Raw genomic sequence first — 23,716 nt, 5'->3', positions numbered from 1 at the left:
AACGCAGAAATCGAGCCTGCTACATCTCGTTTCATTGCCGGCTCAGGGCCTCTACGCCATTAACTGTCATTTTAATTGTAAATGACATAGAAACCAGTCTTTTGACTCTAAGCAATCGTTCAATGCATCTATCTTTTATATCTACTTTATTTAGTACAGGGTCTGTATTCTCTATAAATATGTTGATACCGCGTGGAATATTATTAAACACAAATAATACCCGTCAAATATATTTGCTAAAATATTAATGGTGAAATTATCTTACGTAATCCTTGTTGAATTAATTTTTTTCTTCAAAACCTTGACCTATACACACTTTATTTTTAATGAGTTTATTTAAACACAGAAGACAAATAATACACGGCAAATAGTTTATTAGCACAACAAAGATCGAATAAGCACCTCGCATCAATACTAATATGGTGAAATGTGGGAACCTTGGTTGGACCTCTGCCGGAATAAAAACGTAGTGTGGTGTGTTTATTGCTATAAAAAAGCGGAAACGGAATAGGAATCAATTCAGCATTAATATCACTTTTCTGATAAATACGGTCGGTTTAAGAAATAAGCAATGAGGCATGATTCGTGTCTTACGAAAATTCCACGTGGTATCTACAATATCACACAAATAAAACTAATAAAACTAATAAAAACGAATGCGGCTGTCGATGTAAGGGCGATGAACTTAAAAAAACTAGGTTGATGGCTTTTGCTTATCAATGCTTATCGTTGTCATCTTATCAGCTATGTCACTAGGCTGGATATATTAAGGCAGGTCGGCATAATTTGTCTCTTGTTTGAAATTGTGTTTGAAATTCACTGTACCTAATTACCATCAGATGATCTAATCTACTGTTGTGCTATGACACAATAGCCAATGTCCCTAATTAAAAGACATGAATGTCGGCAAGTTGAATTTCCAAGGACACACACCTCTTTTTAAAAAATTATCAGTCTTACTTATAAACTTGCTTTTGCGTTAAGCGGTGGTTAAGTATTGCTTACATAGCTTTCAAAAACATCACCGGTTTCCTAGTTTAAACCTTATTAGGTCGCAAGATGGCAGGTTTTGACTTACAGCTAATCGAGTAAATTTGTGTTTTAACTAAGCATAGCTTTGCCAAATTTTTGTAAGTAAAACTATATGTGTGTATTCTTTGTAAAATATTCGCTTTTTTTTAAATATGCGCTTGTTTTGTATATGTTTTATCATAAAAAATCTAAGTGGTCGATAGTTCCTATTGTAGTATTTAGTGACTTATATTTTTTGTTATTTATTTCTAGGCAGGAGGGTGTACGTGCACCCGCTTGCACCCCTCCCGGCGCCAATGATTGCAGAATTACATCAAATACATTATAAGCTCAAATCATTAGATAAATATGTACTAGTACATTCCTGCAACAAAGCTGACAAATATCCTTTAAATGTACGGTTCAAAGTAACATGAAAAAAACACTCTCTTATTTATGTTTAGGTGCGCGTAAACTCGTTTAGTTCACACGGCGGTTATCAGCGGAAGGAACGAATGCAACAAATACTTTATCAACAATCTACATTCTACTTTGTCGTCGACTGTCGCCCTATATCTTTTTTTATTTGAGGTAATTACTTGGAATAACGTTTTCACTTCCTTTGCCTTCAGCCAAAGCAAAGTTTTTAATGAATGAGCTAATCAAAGGATTGAGTTAGTTGACGGTGTCGTAACCACTATCTCACATGAATATGTACACTTGCATAGATATGTCATGTTCCCTGACAATTATTGTTCTATAAGCACTGTTATATATCCGTCCTGTCAGCAAAACACCTGTTTTCTATGTGATATTAGTATAAAGATTTTTTATTGCTTTGAATGACGAGATGAACTTGCCGTTCGCCCGATGGTAAGCGATACGACCGCCCATAAACAATAGAAACAGCATCCAACACCTTGAATTACAAAGTATTGTTTGGTATTCCACTACGCTCGCCATCCTGAGACATGAGATGTTATGTCTTATTATGTCCAGTGGTAACACTGGCTACAATTTCCTTCAAACCAGAACACAACAGTGACTACACACTGCTGCTTTTCAAGTTGTAGCCAAGTGTAATTTTTCCATCCAATTTTGAATTAAAAATCTTAAATGGTAGACATTGTAAAATACACCATACTGGACCATTAAATAATAAAATAAAACAGTATATTATATTTATTTATCTCGTAACAATATATCACTACATCTGGCAGTGTTAGTCAGGATTCTGAAACAAAAAAATGCACTTTAATAAACTCCATTGTGAGGTTATATACATTAAAAAAAAATACACACACACATCAGCCATTTATTCCCGAAGGGGTATACAGAGACGCAACCAGGGCACCCACTTTTCGCGAAGTGTGTTCCGTCCCATGATGTGATAGGGGGCGAGCCTATCGCCATATCGAGCACAAATTCCAGACTACGGGCCGATACTGAGTAGAAAAATCCAAATATGACTTTGCCCGACCCGGGATTCGAACCCAGGACCTCAGAGCGCTGCCGTACCACGCATGCAGTACAATTACGCAACCGAGGTAGTCACATTTTAAATATTATAACTTATAGATAACCCCACGTTAAAACGTAATAAGGGTGGGATGGTGGGGTTCGTATACTGACCTCTAGTTTGTGACAGAGGCCGAAGTGTCCCAGCAGGATGGAGCCCTGCTCCAGCCCCGTGCGCAGGTTCACCGACGTGATGAGCGTCCCGGGCAGGGGCAGCTCGTAGTACCTGCAGAAAAGTTAATAAAGAAACAGATTTAGTTATATTTGACGGAACCAGATTTTAATTGTTCTAGTGCTAGGCTATATTTTATATTCGCCCGGATAACGACCACCGTATACAAGGTGCTACAAGTTATAACCCGCCATAGTGGCTTACGTAAGTGTGTCGCGTTCCGGGATCAACCTGTGTATATTCCATTCCAACAGGCCTGTATAATTGTGTCGACTGTTGAGGGACAATATTTCGTCAGTTGATATTCTGTTAGACCCCACTCCACTTACACATAAGGTGCAAAAATTGGCGTGTAAGTAGAAAAAAATATTCGTTAACTGGAATTTTATACTGGGGTGATGGCTATCTTGCAGAAACACTGTCTGGCGCCGCAGCCATGATGGCTTTCGCAATCGTAAACGTTAACTGTATAGGATGGACATATCTTAGCGACAAATTTATCGTTCGGTATGTCATTCGCATAGCTTTTTTGTTTTCTATTAGCGTTAACAATTGTAAGGCATCCAGGCTGCGGCGTCTGGAGGATTTTGCCATTTTGTGTGTGCAATTTCTTTTTCTTTACTCTACAGTGGCGTTCCCCTCTTCCACATCTCAAACTGAAAAAAAAACTTTTAACTTACCTCACCACCCATCCATACGAGTTCTCAACAGGCATATAGAAGGCCGGCTGATTCAGCAGCATGTACTTCCGGATCTCCCTAAACTCCGCGGAGCCAGGGTCTAGGGGCGCCACATTCAGCACACCGGTCGCGTTACTATCCATACTGCGCATCTGAGCCAAAGACCTCCCCACCAGCACCACCGTCAGATCCTCCCCCTTGGCATTCTTCATAAACAACTTCACGTTGAGGTACTGCTCTTGGAAACCCATCACGGTTTTAGTAACCACGCATGCGATCAAAGACTCTTCGCATTGGAAATCACAATGGAATAATCTGGTTAATCTGTGATCTGGAGATAGTTTGTCTGACGGATTTATTTTAAGGCAAGAGCCACCTATGAAACTGTCGTCCATGAAATGCTCCAAGCATTCACGCTCTTCAGCGATATGGGCTAGCCCAAAACGGAGCTTCTCTGCCGACTGACCTAGATGCAAATACGTAGACATCTGCACCATGGAGCGACCTGACGGACCGGCTACAAACTCTTCCTCTTCAGTCTTCTGCGACTTAAACATGAATAGATGTTTGAAGGCATTCTTCATTTTCCTCTTAACCGACTTTGGTCTTTCTTCGTCTACTTCATCAGATCCCTCGTCTTCCTCATTAATGGCCAAGAGGCTGTCAGCTTTCGGGAGGATGGAGAGGTCCTTGCTGACAGAGTGCAGCTCCAGCCTGCTCATCTGAAAAGACTCGTTGTAGACGATGGCGCCGGACTGGTCGCGACGAACCTCGTGGCAGGAGATGTGGAGGATGTTGTCTACCGTTGAGAGTAGATATCCGTGAGGTCCGTGGGCGGAGTTGGGCTGGTAATGCATGTGGCGAAGGTTATACCATGGAACTGGACATAGCACCTATGGAGAAATAAAAAATTATGCCGTATTATACACGTGCTAATAAGCAGTCTTCTCCATAGCTTGAAAAGACCTACTGTATTAGGACATCACTACTATCTCGCAAAAAGAGTAGAAAGGAATGATTCAAATGATTGAATAATACAAATTCAATCTATAAAAATGATGGGAATTGTATACTAACCTCGCCGTAAAGCCGTCTCTTCAACCCCTGTCCTTTACAGAAAGAGGTCTGGAAAGGCAGTTGGGAAGGTAACCTCGTGTTAAGGTACTTCCAGATACTGCCCCAGAGCGCGCGGTCCCGCAGTAGGAACTGTCCGTAGCGGTCGAGCCCGTCAGCCATCGCCACGGAGTTGAGGTCCCCCTTCTCCTCACTGAGGCTCTCGTGAGTCCAGGCGGGCGCGAAGATCGCGAGCGAGCAACCGTAGGTGTGCGCTAGGCGTACTGCCTGAAAGAGAAAATAATTATCTTTGGTGTCGAACTGTTAATGATCATACCTCTATTCTCTTCTCGTTTTTTGGTTTGGAAATAAAAAACTGCTATTGATGCCTGCAACTGATTTTCCTCGACCCCCAACATCTTAGCAATTTCTTTCTCCCTTTCTCTTCCTAGCCCAAACTCTTCCCACTGTATTTCCCGCGTGGCTACAGTCGGCAAGCAGGAGCTTGTATGCCATTAGCACGGACCACCAGTGATAATATAACGATTCCATGATCGAAACCTACCGCCTGCACATTGAACTGTCCGCCGCCGTAGAAGTTCCGTCCCCAGACGTCGATCCCGATGTAGAGGTCGGTGAGTCGCTCGCCCGCCGTCTCCACACTCGTCTTGATGTTCGCCTCTGACCACGAATAGTTCGTGAAGAACGCATCGCACGCGTCGAAGAACGCCCTGCGAACATATTACTAGATAGAACTATGATGCGCTAATAAAAGTAGATGACAAGCAAACATCCACAACACAAGCACTTGGAGCTAAAGACAAATTAAAAAATGGGGACGTGAATTTATCCAAAAAATTAAAGAAAATCGAAAATAAATAATAAGCCGTGAAAACTGCTGTGGATAATACATTTGTATTTGTTGCTTTAAATCTACACGTAAAATTGTATTTTGTTGCCCAAATAAAATAAAAAATATTAAAATCCAAAATTAAAGTTATAATATCTACATCAATTAGCTTCTGTCAAGGTTTAATCTGCCTTCAGACGTAAACTAATTTCTACCAAATAAGAGCAAAAAAACTATCGAAAACTAAATATGTCTTTTAATAGAATATATTATCCCTCATACATCTCATAGATTAAATTATGATCTTACAATGGCCGAGAAAATCAAAATATTAAATAGAGAGAGGGGTTACAGTAAGAGTACCTACTTGTTCTTCTCGTTAAGTCCGTTCTGCCAGTTAAGGTTCCCCTGCACGGTGACGCTGTCGTACCACACCAGCACGGGCGCGGGCAACTCCTCGTGCAGCGCGCGGTGGAGGTACTGCACGAACGCTAACAGGGCATCGGGCTTTGCGATCTAAAGAACACGAGCATAAACTTACCACTGGATTAATATAAGACCCTGGTTAAATGCCTTTTACTGTTTGCCGTATATTGAGTTGGAGGTTTTCCATAGGTTTTTTAATGGAACGACTGTGAGTACACTAGAAGTAAGTAGTGTATACTATCGACATAGACGTCGCTACGATTATGTCAGCCTGTCTTACTTGATGTACTAGCTGACCTAGGAAAGTAACTTATCAAAAGAACAATAAATAGGGTAGGTTTTTGTAAGCTAAATACTCCTGATAGAAAAGATAAAATATTCTTTCTCCATCAAGTTAAAACATGTTCAATAGAATATACCTTATTTTCAACATTGAGCAGCCAACCATCAAACTTCAAGGTCTTGGCTATGGCGACAAGGGCACTCGCGAAGTTCTGGTACTCCACCTCCGAATCCAGGATCTTGTCCCAGAACACCACGCCCTCCGCCCACTCCGTGATCACTGTACCTGATGATCATGCAATAGCTGCTAGTTACATCCCATTTACCTAACACCAAGCTGTCATTTCATGTAGGTTTTCTATCAGGTACTACTCCATAAGAATTTTGCATGTGCAGCCTGCAAACTCGCACTATGACTCGCGTGGTAGACTAAACACTAAGCGATAGAGAAGGCATATGATTATATTACTAAACTACCTCTATAGAGCCTGATCACTCATGCACACATACAAGTATGACTGGCACATGATCGTGGCTAACGATTTGAGGTGCCGAGCTCCTTACAGACTGTACGCAATATTGAATTCGTAATTTCCAATCCACCCACGATACATTTTATGGAGTTGTATCAAATATTTCGTCTGCATTATAAATTGTCGAAACTAATGAATCTAATGACATACAGGTATTTTCACCATCATGTGATCGCTATCCAGCTGTATATAGCAAGACAAACCAATAACTTTGACTCCGTGCGCGTGGCCCACGTTGATCCAGCCGAGCGGCGGAATAGTGATGAGATGGTGGCTGAAATAGCAGAAGATGTCGATGCCAGACCAGTTGTAGAAGGTGTACGCGTCATGCTGGCCCGTGCCGTCTATCACACTGGAACATACCATAGAAATTTCAAACTAGATTTTGGCCTACCTTGATGACGTTATTTTGCGTTTGCGATTCGATTACCACTCTGAGATCTAGGGTCGAGGAAAGTTAATGATATTAGCTTTTTTCTGCTCAGTATCAGCAGTCTGAAAATTATGCCCGATATGGCGATAGGTTCGCCTCTTATCACATGATAGGACGGGACACGCATGATAAAGAGTGCGTACCCTGGATGTGCCACTGACAACTCCTACGTGAATAAAAGCGTGTGCTAGTATGTGGTAGCGTTTTTTTTTGGCCGACAGTCCTCCAGCCTATCCTAACATCATCCTGGCTTACCACGATACCACTCAGTAATTCCAACGTTACTAGATTAGGTTCAAGTATTTGGAAATTTTGGTGCAATCATATAAAACCTGGCCATATCGATAAAAAAAAGTAATTGTACCGCCCCAAGACCTTACTTAATCGAGCTAAGAAATAAGATATAGGTTAAATCCATTGCCTTAGTATGTTCCCTGATACAATTAAAGCAACAAAGATATCGCCTTTTAAAAAATTCATATCTAAGGTACAAATTAATTTCGCCCCTTTATTGGGGAATTGTACCCACGATTATTTGTATCTCAGCTGCTTAATACATCCAGGGTAATACTAGTTTAGGTAATAAGTCTAGACTTAGCTTCCTTCAATACGATGATCATAGACTAATATATAATACTACAACGATCGGCGCCTAACAGCAAGAACGTTGTAGGTATAACTAAAATATTAAATATTATGAGTAGTTTACTGTTTTTTATAAATAGATACTACTACGAGTATTGTACTGTGTTAGAATAAGTATCATAATGTTTCTGCTTACCCCTATGACATACAAGGTGTGTAGTTAGAGTACACAAAGAGTATGATCGTTCAAAAATCGACTACACGCGAAGTGAATAAATATGATGTCATCAGCTAATAATTTGTGATAAATAATTTTCTTATATTTCTATAAATAATTTTTAAAATTAATTATATTTTTATAACTTACCAATCGTCATGATATCCATTAGCCATATCATGGCAAACCAAAGTCTTGGGAAGTGTTTTTGCATCATGTCGCCGCACTTCTTCCGCATCCGGATTGAAATGGCAAAATGTTTCTGGCGCTTCCAAAACAGAAAATGTTTGTTTATTAATATCTGTGTTCCTTATTGATAACTCGCTGTGTGGTGTTAATTCTTTACAAAGACTCCTCCAAGGAGGAGGATCTTCAAGAAATGAAAGTATCTCGTTGTACGTATCTAGAGGTTTGCAGGTTAGCTCATCTTTCCAAACAACTTTCATATTTATTCTTTTATAATCACTCTTAATAGACACAAAAATCACAGAAAAATTAATTTCACACGTTTAACTTATCACTTATTGTAATAAAATTCACTTAATTACAGCAAAATACTAAAACATTGTTTTTGTTTACGTCGGTATGTCAGCTGACTATATGACAACGAAAATGGCGGGTGATTCGAATTGTACGTTTGTGTATACTGCAACTAACTTGGGGAGTTGAATGCGTTTAAATATTTATTTAAATAGAACACATTGTTAGGTAGTTCATCGAAACAACTAGGCCGCGTGTCAAGGTCGTTTTGCCACAGTGAATAGGAAATAACCCATTAGTAACAAATTAGATAACGTTTCTATGTACGCATTATGAATAGTTCTTTGTTTAGGACAGATAGGGCTGCTTTTTTTCAAAATATTGATAGTCGAACCATTACACAACAACAACAATACATTAGAAAAAAATCTATGAATACCGGCAAAGGCCGTAAATCGAGTTTTACTTAAAACCTTAAGGACAAACTTCCTTTTAATTTAATTCAAGTTTCGACAACCTGCTTCTATTTTCTTGTTATAGAGTACCTTATATAATATAATATACCCTCTTTCAGTATGTATAGAACACAATTGCAAGAGGGAAAATATACTTAACAAATGTAGGTCACATTTTAATTTGTTTTAACAGTTAATGTTATTGTATAACGCCCACTTTGTGATGTAAAGAATATTCATTAGGTTATTACTATCAAAATAATGCAGTCCTATGCCAATACGATAAGGGAATAAGGTATTTGGGACAAAGTAGATAAGGTCTTAATGCTTCCTGTTAACATAGTAAAATATAAAGGGCTTTATACATCATGTATGTATATAATAGATAAATATAATAGGATATTCCTTTGTTTCATAGTATACCTATGAAATTTAAATCAAGTTCTAAGTTACTTAAATATTTTTCTTTTCTTATAGTAATATATAGTCTGCGAAAAATGTTACGTATTGAAAGCAGCCTATGGTCCATTACAGTTGTAATGTGTAATGTGACTTGAATCGAATTAGAATAACTGTTTGCTCTAAATTATTTTCTACATTATTTGGAAAATAAAGAAAAAACCATTAAAATGTAAACATTTTCAGAATGTTAGCCCAGCCAATATTTGTGTTTTTCCAGGTTCAACGAAAGTTATAATCTAATTGTAATAATGTTAATAAGTAAGCATCTAGAAATATTTTTTGATAATTCACTGAAATTAAACCAAATTCAATTTCGTTCAATATTCCATGAAACACTCGACTATTTAAAAATCGCTTCTGAAAACTACTCGTGAAATCTCCTCAGGAAATAATTAGAAATTTTTCTAATTATATTTTGGTGATATGTGTGCTAAAAAAATCGTTCAATTTTAGTTTTTATAGTAAAATCTTTATAGAATTTTATAAAATATGTAAAAAAATAATGTGGCCACATAAGAAAAATGTGGCGTCGTCATAGGCATTTTCACTCAGAACAATGACAAGCATAGAAGTAGCACTATGACATTTGAGTGTACACTGTCTTTGACAGCAAGAAATTTAATTGTGTTGCGATCCCTTCTGACGTCTTATCGATATCGATAGATGCTTTGTCTATCGGCTATGGTAAATTCACAGACCTGCAAAAATAAACACTTTTCGGTCAGTCAACTACAAACCGTAGCAAATTGCTATTTTAGATAAAGGTTAAAAAAAAGATATCAAAAGCCTGATTTGGTATTCAAGTACTAAATGAAGTCTGGGTATATAAAAGCACTCGTTAAGAAGCTGTTAAATTACAATAAACTATAGAACTACCAGCGTTCTTCGAACTAAATTTTGTCCAATTTTCATTTGCTATTTACAGCAGTTTCCATGCCTTCCGAAACGTCATTTACTAAACACAAAAATGGTTTAGCATTTAGATTATTAAATTAATAAAATGTTAAAAATTTCGGAAGGAATGGAAATCGCTGTAAGTAACAAGCAAAAATCGGCCGGAATTTCGTCTAGGAGAAAGCCAGTACGCCTTCTGTTCTTTTCTGACTTTCTTAGGGATTAACAGATACCCAAGAGGTGTGGTTTGACAGAAGCTACTAAAATAGGACAGTAAAATTAAAACACAGCGGTATCATTCATGTCACATATGTTTGATAACTTATTTCAATGTTAATAAAACTTTGTCGAAATGCTTAGAGCAAACACGGTGCTGTTTTTTCAATGCCAATTGGGACGAGCTATGGCAACGATCCATTTTTGCCTCATAGCATCATCTGTGGGGAATCTGCAATGAAACACGTTGTATGAAACACACTATGAAAATCAGATAGTTTCCTTAACCCCCAGCCTTCGCGCACGGTTTCCAAGTGGCTTTTACCACTACACCACCGTATATTGTAAGTAAAACGCAATTTATGCAAAATGGTAAACTACAATATACTAACATCTATGTTATCGACAGAATATGCAGAACAACACTATTGAACACGACTACGTAAATTGGTAAAAATGAAAAATACTTAATAATTACTCTATCGAATGGCCAACAGCAGATTATAATATGACTACAGCATAATAAAGATTAATTAATAACACTTTTGCACTTATGTACAGGGCTTAAGCAAATATATTAGGTTTTTTGTTTACTCACCGATGGAAGCTGATGATTTCAGTTTCATTTTCTTTACGAGAAGAATGAGATTTACACCCCACAATGACGCAGGCCATTGCTTGTTCGTAAGGCTATATTATACTTAAACAGCACTGTGTATTTATTAAAATTAACAACAAAAATATTACAAAACATGTAGCCACTTTTGAAATGCACGCGCTGAAGTATAAGGTAACTAAATTGTGTGGGCGCGTTTGTGACATTGTTTTGAGGTTGGCAAGTTGGAACATTTGACATTTTATTTGCTTTTTAATTCGGCATCATAAAGAGGACCAAAGGTAACCATTTGATAATTTTAAAGTGTACGCAAGCCGACTTTAGCAACATAATATTTGTCTCGTTCTTTTCAACGGTTTTGGCCTATTTGAAAAAAAAGGATAAGTATATGAGGGTAATTTAGATTCCTTCTATGCTTGTTCTTGTTCTGAGCATTTTCATCTAAGCATTTTCATGCGAGCATTGATGCCATGTGGGCTGCCAGGTGTCAGGAATGTCATGTATGACATTGACATTTGTCCTTTTGAAGCAAAGTGGAGTGTTGTGAATTTTTTTAGAAGATTTGAATTTATTAATGCAGTTATCATTCTTATAATACCGATGACGAAAAACTAAACGAAATAAGTGCCAGTGATAAAAAAATAAAACAAATATAAGGTAGGCTATAAGTTTTCAAAAACTAGGTGTTTGCAAATTCCAATTTTCGGCATAATATTTATAACTATTTCCGTTTCAAAAATAAGTAATGCGAGTTAATTAAAATAACTGTAACTCATGTGCTTGTTTCGTGTTAGTGTTTGAGGACAGTTTGGAATTTCTTGGACGTAAATATAGAGTAAGCCGCATACTATTAAAAATATACAAAATAGATCCAACAATTTGTTTTAGGAATAGTACAATTTGTAACTGTTTGTATTGTATTTACGTTCAAAAAATTCCAAATTGTTCAATAGTCGTTACTTATTAGGTAAAAAGAACACTACATATATTTTGAGAGCACAATATTGTGTTGTGTAGTTATTCACAATTACATAAAATTTACAAGCACACTTTATGTGTTATTTTATAAATTCCGTAGATTAAAAAACTTTAAATAACAATTCCTTGTAAGTTAATAAATCTTTTTTATTTATACTTCAGAATGTCATAAAGAATGTACAAGTTCCTGCAATAGTCTATACAGTAGCCGCACAAATGCCTAAATGGGCCATAAAAACCAGGTAACCATTAAATATTAGAACATTTGTATACAATTATGTAGACTATTCCTTAAATCCCACAGCATGCACATTCAAAATGCCATAAATAGCAAATCTATTATATATTTATAAAATTTAACCCTTATAAAATCTGAATAAAGAGAAAAAAGAAAAGTAATACATTTGTCACAGGCAGACATGCATTTTGATAAAAAATCATAACAAGTACATTTAGTAATATAAAAAAAAACTATATCCTTGTGGCATATAAATTAAAAAAGCCCTAACACTGCATGTTAAGTGTGTGACAAGCAGGTGATCACTCAGCATAATTGATTAAACACCATTTTCAATCATAATCATCATCAGCAAAATGACCACTGCTGAAAATAAGCCTCCCACATCTCCAATAACAACCCCAGTCACTTTTCTGATTTATCTCAAAAATTAACTAATCAATATTTTTTTTGACGTTCTTACAAATGACTAATTTTGATTAGTTCATTCTCAGAATTAGATTGATGTTGGAGATATGGATTATTTATTGTAAATGGCTGTAAATAGTTTATACTTTCTATGCAGGTTGTTACAACTGCGTCTAAGCACATTGATATTTGTAGTACTATGCTTGATAGCAATAATACAGCTCTTCTCAGTATATGGTACATACAACTACGCTCACATACCAGAAGACACCATACAAGTGGAATTATACAAAGAGATCTCACCAGATTTGACACTGAAAAAGGCTAAACATGATTGTAAATATGAAGATATATTAACAAGCAAGAAGAGTACTCACACATGGGACTTGTCCAAGAAATACAATGTGTTTTCAGCTCAAGGCATTGAGAATGGTAGCTATGTGCCTGGTGACTGCAATCCGTTGTTCAGTGTAGCAATCATAGTGACGTACAGAAATAGACAGAAACAGTTGGATATATTTTTACCATACATGCATAATTTCTTAAGGAGACAAAGGATACATTATAAGTAAGTATTTGTTGATTAATATAAATTATGACACTCAAAAGGTAATCATATCTTAGTGCAAATTAATAAACATTCAATGGAACAATTTGATGTTTATAGAAAACAAAATAATAATTTAATTATTTGTTGTATAAAAATACCATGTAATAATATAAAAAGCATCTAAATAATGCTGAGAAATCGAGCAATTTCAAATATCTATATAATTCGTTTTCAGTATATTTGTCGCTTTTTAAATTATTGCCCTTCAATCGTCAGAATGCCTGTTGTTGCCTATGATTCTTATATAATATTTTATTGAAATACTTCAGAGACATGATGTCACTTGGCTTGATAGCCAGCTTTGTTGATACAAAGCATAAGTAAAAATTTTAAATCAAATAAACTGAATTTTCTTGCATAAATTCCTCGAGCACTACCCTAATCACCTAATGATAACGAAATATAACAAGTATTTACAATCCTAAATTAATAAAATTTTATACTGAATACCATTGATTTTTCCTACCCATTTCGTAAAAAAGTTAAAATTTTTAAATAAGTTCAAAATTCTTAAATACCAAAAAATACAGAATATGTAACTATTTTATTTGTAATCAGTGTAAAAATTATCAGGTTGTATATAGTGTGGCCCTAATTCCTATTAAACTATTAATACAAATTCCAGATATCCTTCAACCCCTCCTGAACACTCATAGCCTCCTTGTTTCCTGCCTCTCCATAATAAAAAATTTGTTTCAAAGAAAAGCTAATCAAAGGTAACTTCTAATAATGATTATTACTGTAAGTACATAGTAGGTGTACATTTGTATATCGCCTAGTATTTGTCTAACTCAACACCTAATGATTTGATAGGTAATTTTTTTAAAATTAGAATTTACATACTGATTGGTAAATCTAAACTTTTTCATATACTGCAATTTATTTTACAATACATTCACAACAAGAATTTCTACATTTGGATCAAAAGTAATTGTACAAAATACATTATAAAATATATTTAATAATAGATAAGTGTTGCACATACAAGTTGATGTATCTGATACAAAAATATTAATATGACGTGAAGATGCCCAGTTATCATAATCCATTTCAGCTGTAATAAAGGATTATTGTACGATAGTGTGCAACATGATCTCGGGTGGCGCTATTCGCGGTCAAGACATGCCTTTATGTCGTTAAAAATCGCTCTTAAAGCGCCAATGTTATAAGAAGCATAAATTACATTTATCTATATTTTTATTAAATCTGCTGAGAAAAAAAACATATTACACAATTCTATAATACAATATATATTATCTAGCATATTTTGTAACTTATTAATAATTAAATTTGTTACAGAATCTATGTAGTTGAGCAACAAGACGAAAAGCCTTGGAACAAAGGCATGCTGTACAACATAGGTGCAAAGAGAGCTATATCAGACAAGTTCCCCTGCCTCATATTGCATGACGTAGACCTGTTACCTCTAGACGAGAGTAATCTATACGTGTGCACGCAACGACCACGACATATGAGCGCCAGTATCGACAAGTTTCGATACGTGCTCACATATAGTTTTTTGGTAGGGGGTGTGCTGGCTATCCGCTCGGATCAGTACATTGCCGTGAATGGATTCTCGAATAAGTTTACTAGTTGGGGCGGCGAGGATGACGATTTTGCTGCCAGGTTGGAGGCGTACCATTTGGAGGTAGTCAGGTAAGTTTCATGTTAGAAACAAAAAAAAAACTTATAGTTTTACCCCCTTATTCATAAACGTTTTTATCTAAGGATGGAGTAAAGCTGTGATAACAAGCCTGTTTCTCAGTGCCCAACGGCACTGAGAAATAAACATAGGGCCGTTGTGATTGGTTATTATTGTTGTATTTCAATATTAGCCAATCACAACGGCCCTACGTCTACGCACTGCGAAGACTGCCATGCCGTCAGCACTGAGAAACGGACTTGTTATCACAACCTTACTCGATCGTTCGATAAAAAACGTCTATGAATAAGGGTGTTAGTTTCTACATTTGGATGTAACATATTCCCATACTTGATGGTGTATAATATGTTCTAAAACCAACTGACAAACCTACAACCCTACAGGGACAATATATCTTGTTAGGTTTGAGTACACTTGTTATCTATATATACAATAGTTACAACATTAATTTTAAAAATTAATTTCCCAGGTTTCCCCGTGACATGTCCCGATACACTATGCTGGTGCATCATCAAGAGAAAAAGAATGCAGAGCGGCTGCGCATCATGGCAGAGAACAAACTAAACAGGGAACACGACGGGATGGACTCCTTGTACTACACCAGCATCGAGGTGAAGCCGCAAAGGCTATTCACGCTCATAGGAGTTAAGTTATGATACCCAAGTAGGTGATATGACTGATCCTGAATGTACTTAACCTAACTACATAAAACAATTTAAGGTAATTGAAAAAAAAACTCGAAATATTCGTTTTAAGACACCATGTCATAAACAAAAAAAAAACCATGTAATGTCTATTTTGCATACAGGGTTAAAAATAATTGAAAATATACTATATGTAGATAATTTAAAATTGACTGAAATAATATAACATCTTGATATTCCTGAGTAATGAATCTATGTTTGCCTTATCGATATTATTTATCCTTATAGATAAATGCTCTCCATATTTATGGCTTGAAAGTTAATTCTCGCTTTATCTACGCCTCTAATAATATTTAGTTGCCGAAAGATAGCTGTCGTGGCGCTAGTGATTGATTTAAGGAATGCCAAAAAGATTAGATCAGACTATACTAACTCATTATTGTGTAGTTATATAGATTATTTTACCAATTTGTCTTTCCTTATTCTTATAAGACAAAAACATCTTTATTATTCTATTAACTAAATTTAAATTGTAAGGAAAGAAACTACTCATGAATATAATTGTCTTTTACTAATATTATTTTTATATGTGTATTTTTGTTTAAAGGTTAAACATTGAGATTTTATTCATTATATTTATTTCGAATCGTTTGCAAAATATTTTATACTTACACCTTTAAGTAATCATATTGGAAATATTCCATTGATATAAATTGTCTTTGTTTCACATTTTATGAAGTATTTAATTAAATAAAAAAATCATGATAATTTATCTCTTTTTTAATTTAGCTTGTAAATACATAAATAAAATTTATTTGAATGAGATTATAGTGTAAAAGATGTATAATGATATTATCCTACAATGTATTATATAATTATATTATTCTTATATGAAATATAATTGTAATATGTGGTGTAGGTATATACATACTTCACATATATACTAAAACTGGATAATTAGATGAGAAAAAATTATTCATAGATTCAAAATTGCACTAAGGAGTGAGAAGGGCGTGAGTTCTCTTTCGTTAAGTTATGGGGGCAGAGGGAGCCATAAGATAATAAGGCAGAAATGATCCAGCTTTATTTGATCGCGTACACAGTAGGTAATTTTACAGGTCACAATATTTTATTAATATTATAACGCCTTAGAAATATTCATTAATGCTGTGAATAAGTGTAAATATTTATTTATTATAAATAATTATGGGAATGTAAAATAAAATGGCGATAAGTATAATGTATAAGGTAAATGCTAAAATAATAGCAAGATATTATTTGCAACTCCGTGTGTTGCGTCACACGTTTATAGTATGCATGATAAAAGCAAGTATTTATGTTTAAAATAATATACTTAGGTATGCGGACTGAAGTTGAATTTTCCTCTTGAAAACAAACAGTAACGAATACAAACACTTGAATGGTACTTCAATTCACCTACTTTAAAGATACCATTAACCAGAATAGCACAAAATAAACACCTTTAAATAGCCCCTAAGTAGCCTATTTTTTTTATTCCAATAATTTTACGTAGGTTGTCATATAATTTATGAAAAACTTGTATAGTGGTTGCAACCAGAGAAGAGAGCGGGACGAGGTTCCATTATTTTATACTTAGCTCGTACCCAGGTGAGCCTATTACAATGATATGTTTTTAAAAATCTCAGCAATTAAAGCTTTATTAATGTGATAAGGAACCTTTGTCCTTTGCGCTTGGAAATAAGATTTATTTACATAATGTGACATTGAAGTGTAACGTCGTTAGTTAGTATGTTGTCTCTGTCTGTAGTTATTTAACTATTTTTCCTTTCTGCATTATTTATATTCATTTTAGTTTATAAAAATCGTAAAAACATTGTCAACATTCCGATGTCGAATATTTTTGGGTATGAATGAAGCTCAATTTTTTATGTATTACACTTTTACCTCTGAATGCACAAAACAGATTTAAAATACATTATGTTTACATATTTGTGTCCGTATTTTATTGCAAATAAAAGACATGTACTTAAAACAGTTTTATTTTTATTGCAGGCATGCATTCATAAAATATTTGTAAATCTAAATGCTATTGAAAAGCACTTGCTTAGGGCATAGTCTGTATTACAAAATAAAAAAAATGCATTTAGTAATTAACTGTTCTCTTAGTTAATTGCTTACTTAACGCTATATTCTGACATTTCTCCCCAGTTCTTACCAGTGTGAAGGTCTACAGGTAAATCCACAGACATGCCACAGAGGCGGCCGCAGTTCTCCATTACTTGTTTGATTATAACTGCGTACAAAAAAATAATAATTTAGGATTGATTTTGCAATCCACGGGTAGAGGTACTATCAAATAAACTATAAACTGACTGAAAAGTGAGGGTTCAGTTGTACACCTGCTTACCCCTTCAAAGATAACGGCTTCAGGTGTATGTTTTTTTTTTAATTTGGTACACTCTATTTTATTCTTACCAGTCATTTTGAAATCAAAATTTGAAATTATACATGTTGTATTATTTGACGAATATTTATATCTGATCTCACCAATGACAGCATCTACGTGTTCATCCTTCACTTCCCAGATGAGTTCATCATGTATTTGCAGCAGCAAGTGCGCCTCGACTGCTGGACAACACTTCCCCAGCTGTTCATATGCCTCTATCATCGCCATCTTGCACAGATCTGCTGCTGATCCTAGTTGATGAAGGTGAGAGGTAGATGGTTATTAGCAGTTTATTACATTCAATCTATTAACGCGTATTTCGGAAAAAATTCCATCCATCGTAAATTAAATAGTAAGTCCTAATAAGACTCGGTCTCCAAATTCCCGCTTGGAAAATTGGAATTGTCGCCAAAATTCACATTAGTATGCGTGACTGTAACTGGCGAATATATTTTAGTAATCAAACTCAACATTCATGGTTTTTGTCTCCAACTACACTACCACTGGACGTTTTGAATACTAAAATACCGCAAACGCATTGTAACAGACCTTGCACTACAAAGTTAACGGCCTGCCTCTCCGCCTGCGAGCGCAGCGTGAAGTCTTCGCTGCTTATGTTCTTGAACTGCCGCGCTCGGCCGCATATCGTCGACAATCGACCTCCATTCTGTTCACATCGCGTCACCACAGAACGTCCGAATGACTTTAATGAGGGGAAAGTCCCTAAAAATATCGGAAGTAAAAAAAGGCATTTTATATGATGTACTAATGACTTTTAAGTCGTAGTCTATCAAATTCGAGATTGGGTATTGTCTCAGGACAGTTGATAAATTCAGTCGCGCAGAAAAAATAAATATTAGTCGTAAAATATAGATAATAGCACTAAGCTATAGTATAATTTAAGGATGGAAGGTGAAGAGTATAACTGAGTGAAGGTCTCACTGTTAAAGCTGGCGGTGATGGCCAAGGTCTGGTCGTAAGTGATATTTAGAATATCCATAAGTTTCCTAGTGCCTGCGCCGTAGAGGCTCGCATATATTATACGCTTGGTCCTCTCGCGGTCTTCTGAGGATATTTCAGCCTCGGGCTTCTTTAGCCTAGTTTAAATAGTGTAATTAAGTAAGGTTATTATGTAAGTGAAGCAATTAACTAGACAAGTAATGTAATCACAAAAGTATATGTCCCAAAGGACCACCAAGTTAGTACAAGGTGAAAAATCTGGCTCGAAGGATCACATGAAATAAAAACGTACTATATGAATGTGGCTACACGAGTTTGGAATTGAGCATGAACTTTTCTAGAAGCGTCTTCGTCAATGGTGAAGAAAGTTTTTGACGAGGAACCAGAAAATAAAATCCATGAGGGGCATTTTTTTTATTTAAAGAGGGAACACGCACGCCTTCTTTCTATTCGAAAGTTTGATGGTGCGATTGTTTCGGGCCGTAATAGTTTTAACAATCAAGCTGTGGCTTTGCACGACAGCACTAGAGTGCTGGAGTAAATTACAACAATCATAATGTTTTAAAAATGATTATTAAATTATTAAAAGTTTTAGATAGGTATTTTATAAAAGTTTTTTGTAAGTTGAATGCTATGACATGCCATGATTGTTAGCGGGCCGGACTGCCATACTTTATAGTAAGTACCTCTAATCTATGTTTTACTATAAAATACCTACTGTTACCCACCATTTAGCAGCCAGTACTTTGAAGAGATCCTGTCTGCTCCTGAGAACATCTAAGAGACTCGTATCGGCAGCAGCATGAGCAAACACGCGGCATTCTACGTGCTTAAAATCCGCCGCAACCAGCGTGTAGCCGAGACGGGAAGTGTATACCGACCGAAATTTCAGCAAGGGAATTTCTTGAACACAACGTAAAATAGGTAAATCATTACATATTCGTTAGGTCAATTAGTATTGTTTTTTGGGAACAAATTATTTATTTGATGTTAGATTATACATAATGAAGCTAATTTGGAAAATTGGGGCAAGAAAAAATAGAGTCGATTGCAATATTATTGACGTTAATAATATAGAAGAAATCGTTGATGCCTTAAAGCACTTACCTTCATGATTATCTTCTAGGAACATAACGGGGCTGAATGGAGCTTTCGGTATAGCTTGTAAATTGGGATTGTTTGAAGCGATGCGACCAGTCACTGCTGCTGTCTGTACCCTAAAGCATATCTTTGCCTTCTATAGATTGCTCCAAACTTAGAATTGTATGGAATACTATAGCTTAACAACTTGACCAATTAATCTAGGTGGGTCACCATGCCATGCAGTCTTACATCAAGACTAATGCAGTTAACAGATACTTTGAGTTGTTACTGTCTCTAAGTAGACCTCAATAATCTTCACGAAAGCGACCTTATCATTCAATCTTATAAAATATCTTGAAGATGGACTCACCAGGTCGGCATGACGACACCATCCTTGACGTGGTGCGCGATGCCGGCGAGGAAGGTGGCGTGCGCCTTGTGGAGATGTCGGTACTCCAAGATCAGTCGGGGGAGCGGATGCTCCGACACCAGGCTACGAAGCTGATATCAATTAATTAGCGATGATAGTTTTGATACAGGGATTAGATTCTCCAGAAAAGGTGAAAGAGTGAAGTAGGAGAACGGTTTAAATATTAAAGACCAGGAGTGCAGAAATGTTTGTAAGCCTTTTTAGACCCAAAGTGTAAGAGCTATCAAGAGTAACGCGCAATTCCCTAGACGGTTAGGTATTGTTTCCTCAAATATAAACTTACAACTTACATATACAGCTCAAAATGACAACCAGCCTAGCCAGGATGAAACTGTTGTATTTACCATGGTCTCGGAGGTGGACTTCGCTCCCTTGCACAGCGTTTCCCGGATCTTAACGTTGCACTTGGTGTCTAGCTGCAACTCATCATACAGTATGGCCCTGATCTGCAGCGGGGAGTTTATCTGAAACGGTCTTCCCGCCGCCTTGTAGCAGCTTTGTTCTACTGACTTCATTTGTTCGACCAGAATGTTTTCCATTGATTTCAACTTTTCTAAATCCACTTGCACTCCTCGGCGTTCCATAGCTTTAAAATAACGTTAATTTCATTACAGAAAGATCAGGCAAACAAAATACTAGTGCGCTCAGAGATGACGTACTTTCTATCAAAGACAAAATTTTTCACTAGTTCTGAATACTTCCAACATCGAAAGTCTTTACCTTCATCTAATACTAGTGCATAGGTATCTAACCCTTTAAAAATCTAGTACTGAAAAACAGGTAATTAAATACCTGCAACAACAGGCAGCAAACGCATTTCAATATTGACGAAGACGTTCCACAATGAGTTCTGGATGAGCATGTCAGTCATAATCACGGCGCACTGTTTCAACAAAGTGATATACCACGCGGTCTTCTGCAGTGGACATTCTGTTGCTATCGTGTGCTGGGGCGTGAAGGACAACAGCTTCTGGACTTCTGAGAAGTTATCTGGAGGGTCGTCAGGGTTTAGTAAACTGCTTCCTATCTACAAAATTACAAGGAGATTATTATACCTGGGTACTTATACAATCAGTCCTTAAATAACAGTATATCTACTTATAACTGTAGGTATTATTTCGAGGTGCTGTATCAAGATATAAATGATTATAATTTGAATAGGCACTCACCTTCACGTCAATAATACGGGGTAGATTAATTTTGATTTGTAACACAGATGCTAAATAATTTATAACATCTTTACCTTCGTAAAAAATTACCTTGCCTTCTAAGATATTTGTAAGGATCTCCCTAGAAATCATTTAGATCGCATTATCCATTTTCGCACGTTTATGAGAGCACATGTTAATAATAGTAGGTTCTCGACTATGAGAGAATTGCGTATATAAAAGAAGTCCGCCACTTACTTTGTACCTTCAATATTTTCATTAAAATAGTAAAATTCGTCATAAACATTAACCATGAGCCCATCAATGTCGCAAGAATCGTCGGTGTAATGACTGTTCAGCTGACTGAATTTATTCCTGTCAATACATTAAGATAAATATGTTAATACCTTACCAAAAATCTAAATAAGCAGAATAGCACATTCGTTAATTAATCAAAGGCATTAGAATAAAATTTTTGAGACTGAGGCAGACTTGAAATGATGATCAGTAACAAGAAAATATTGTTAAAGTGTTTACGTTTATAAGATCACTAAGAAATATCGATGGTACAAATTCTTTTATTACCTGTAAACCAAAACAACAACGTGCTCTTGATCTGCAATTTTAAATGCTTCATTATATAGTTTAAAATCACTGCCGTTTACAGAATGAACTTCATACGTAATATCCTTCACAGGAGTTTGGGACTTTATCGGAGCAACGAATTTTGCCTTATTTCTTTTCTCTTTTGGTTTGTCTGAATTAAAGACTTTACTATTTTCTATTGTTTTTCCATCATTATTAATGTCGTTCTTCGGTTTACGAAATTTCATTACACCATCTTTATTTGCAAGTTGCGCTTGCACTATTTTCTTTGATTTATTTTTAACAGTTTTAGCAGTTGTTTTTTCTATGATAATGTCATTGGATTTTAATTGCACTACGTTAGATTCGTTGTTAGTAATGGCTTCGTCGTCTTCATGATTTTTTGTATTAATATCACTTAACCAATTTTTAACAGTTTTTGTATATTTTTGCTTACGCAAAATATCGTTGTCGTTATCTTTGGCTTTCTTCGGTTTCTTTGGTCGATTATCTGTAGATTTGATTTGTCTTTTACGTTTTGTTTTTAGTTTATTGCCAAATTCAGTATCGTTACAAACATTAAATGCATTAGAATCATCTCTATTATTATTTATATAATCAAATAAAAATGGTCTGTCTTCGTGACTTTGTGATATTACACATTGTTCATCGTTTCTCTGCGAAACAAATAATTCTGTATCAAAAATATCATCCCAAGCTATGGTTTCCACTTCTTTTACAACTTCTTTGTTATTCTGTGGTATGTTTATTTCTAAATTCAAATGAGGTACATTATTATCAAAATCACATAGCTTTTCATTAGCATGGTTCGTGTTAACCGTATGGAGTAAATCTTCTATAGAACAGCCTGCCACCGCAGTATCATTGTTATTCTCAATGGTAATTAAAAGTTTCGCAGAGTTTAGTGTATCATCTAACCCTAAAGCGTTTTCGGTGGTTGTAAAGTTAAACTGCGCGTTTCCACTACATTCATTTCCTGAATTTATTTTAGGACTACCCGTTAATAAATTAGCATGCGAGTCCCTAAACCTAAAAATAGAAAGCAAAATAAAGACTTTAGTTCACAAAACTACCAACACACATACCTACCTACATTGCCATATGCCATATTGTGGCCATTGCCTTGTTTATCCATTTCTGAGTTCTGACCATCTTACGTTTATTAAGCTAACTGAGACTCTTGTGCTTAAAATAAATAATACACCCACCTACCTACACAGATACCTAATATAAAATAGACGAAACACTTACTGTAATATCCTTTTCTTCTGAACGGGAATATCTCTCAGTGGAGTATTTTTATAACTATCTTGTTCTGAAAAACATGGTAAGTGGGTAAATACTTTGAAAAATTAACGGCGGTGAACGTTGTTTTATTTATCTTGTATTGGAAAAGTACTACATATACTTTTTAAACCTACTATTACCTTTATGATAATGTTGAATTAGTGTTTGCAAAACTTTTTTACCAAAAGGAGATAATTGTTTTTCATAATAATTATAATCAAAATTAAAATAATTATTGTTATTCATAGTTGCAATGTTTGTCGCCAAGTAGGAACTAGGAATACAGTGTGAAGTGTCATTCATAGAGAATTATTATAACTTTCGCATGTGGCAAAAATAAAATTACTGAC

The 23,716-nt window shown here is 35.6% G+C and overlaps 3 protein-coding genes across 8 annotated transcripts; 1 reads left to right on the top strand and 2 right to left on the bottom strand.

Annotated features, from left to right (window-relative positions):
* Positions 1-2,175: 2,175 nt before the first annotated feature.
* LOC115448766 (cytosolic endo-beta-N-acetylglucosaminidase) lies at positions 2,176-8,501 on the bottom strand. Its single transcript, XM_030176328.2, has 9 exons — positions 7,911-8,501; positions 6,729-6,877; positions 6,130-6,278; positions 5,652-5,800; positions 5,000-5,165; positions 4,459-4,722; positions 3,382-4,274; positions 2,644-2,755; positions 2,176-2,245 (listed from the first exon to the last, which is right to left on the bottom strand). Exons 1-9 carry the CDS (start codon positions 8,204-8,206, stop codon positions 2,234-2,236), a joined length of 2,190 nt encoding a protein of 729 aa, XP_030032188.1. The 5' UTR covers positions 8,207-8,501; the 3' UTR covers positions 2,176-2,233.
* On the top strand, positions 8,005-17,438 carry LOC115448750 (beta-1,4-N-acetylgalactosaminyltransferase bre-4). 6 transcript variants are annotated; one of them, XM_037437835.1, is made up of 5 exons: positions 8,005-8,177; positions 12,024-12,103; positions 12,665-13,075; positions 14,417-14,773; positions 15,250-17,438. In XM_037437835.1, exons 2-5 carry the CDS (start codon positions 12,078-12,080, stop codon positions 15,434-15,436), a joined length of 981 nt encoding a protein of 326 aa, XP_037293732.1. In that variant the 5' UTR covers positions 8,005-8,177; positions 12,024-12,077; the 3' UTR covers positions 15,437-17,438. The 6 variants fall into 6 exon arrangements, with proteins under 6 accessions (XP_037293732.1, XP_037293733.1, XP_030032161.1 ...); XM_037437836.1 differs by having other exon boundaries at positions 8,018-8,155; XM_030176301.2 differs by lacking the exon at positions 8,005-8,177 and adding an exon at positions 11,300-11,540.
* LOC115448748 (DNA polymerase nu) lies at positions 17,433-23,627 on the bottom strand. Its single transcript, XM_030176296.2, has 14 exons — positions 23,507-23,627; positions 23,331-23,394; positions 22,059-23,108; positions 21,732-21,848; positions 21,495-21,615; positions 21,118-21,352; positions 20,670-20,911; positions 20,266-20,396; positions 19,920-20,029; positions 19,541-19,715; positions 18,795-18,949; positions 18,402-18,575; positions 17,954-18,103; positions 17,433-17,699 (listed from the first exon to the last, which is right to left on the bottom strand). The coding sequence occupies exons 1-14, from the start codon at positions 23,610-23,612 to the stop codon at positions 17,581-17,583; spliced, it is 2,949 nt and encodes a 982-aa protein (XP_030032156.2). The 5' UTR covers positions 23,613-23,627; the 3' UTR covers positions 17,433-17,580.
* Positions 23,628-23,716: the final 89 nt, after the last annotated feature.

Source organism: Manduca sexta, chromosome 12 (genome assembly GCF_014839805.1).
Source record: "Manduca sexta isolate Smith_Timp_Sample1 chromosome 12, JHU_Msex_v1.0, whole genome shotgun sequence".
Lineage (NCBI taxonomy): Eukaryota > Metazoa > Arthropoda > Insecta > Lepidoptera > Sphingidae > Manduca > Manduca sexta.
This window is presented reverse-complemented; position numbering and strand designations above follow the sequence as displayed.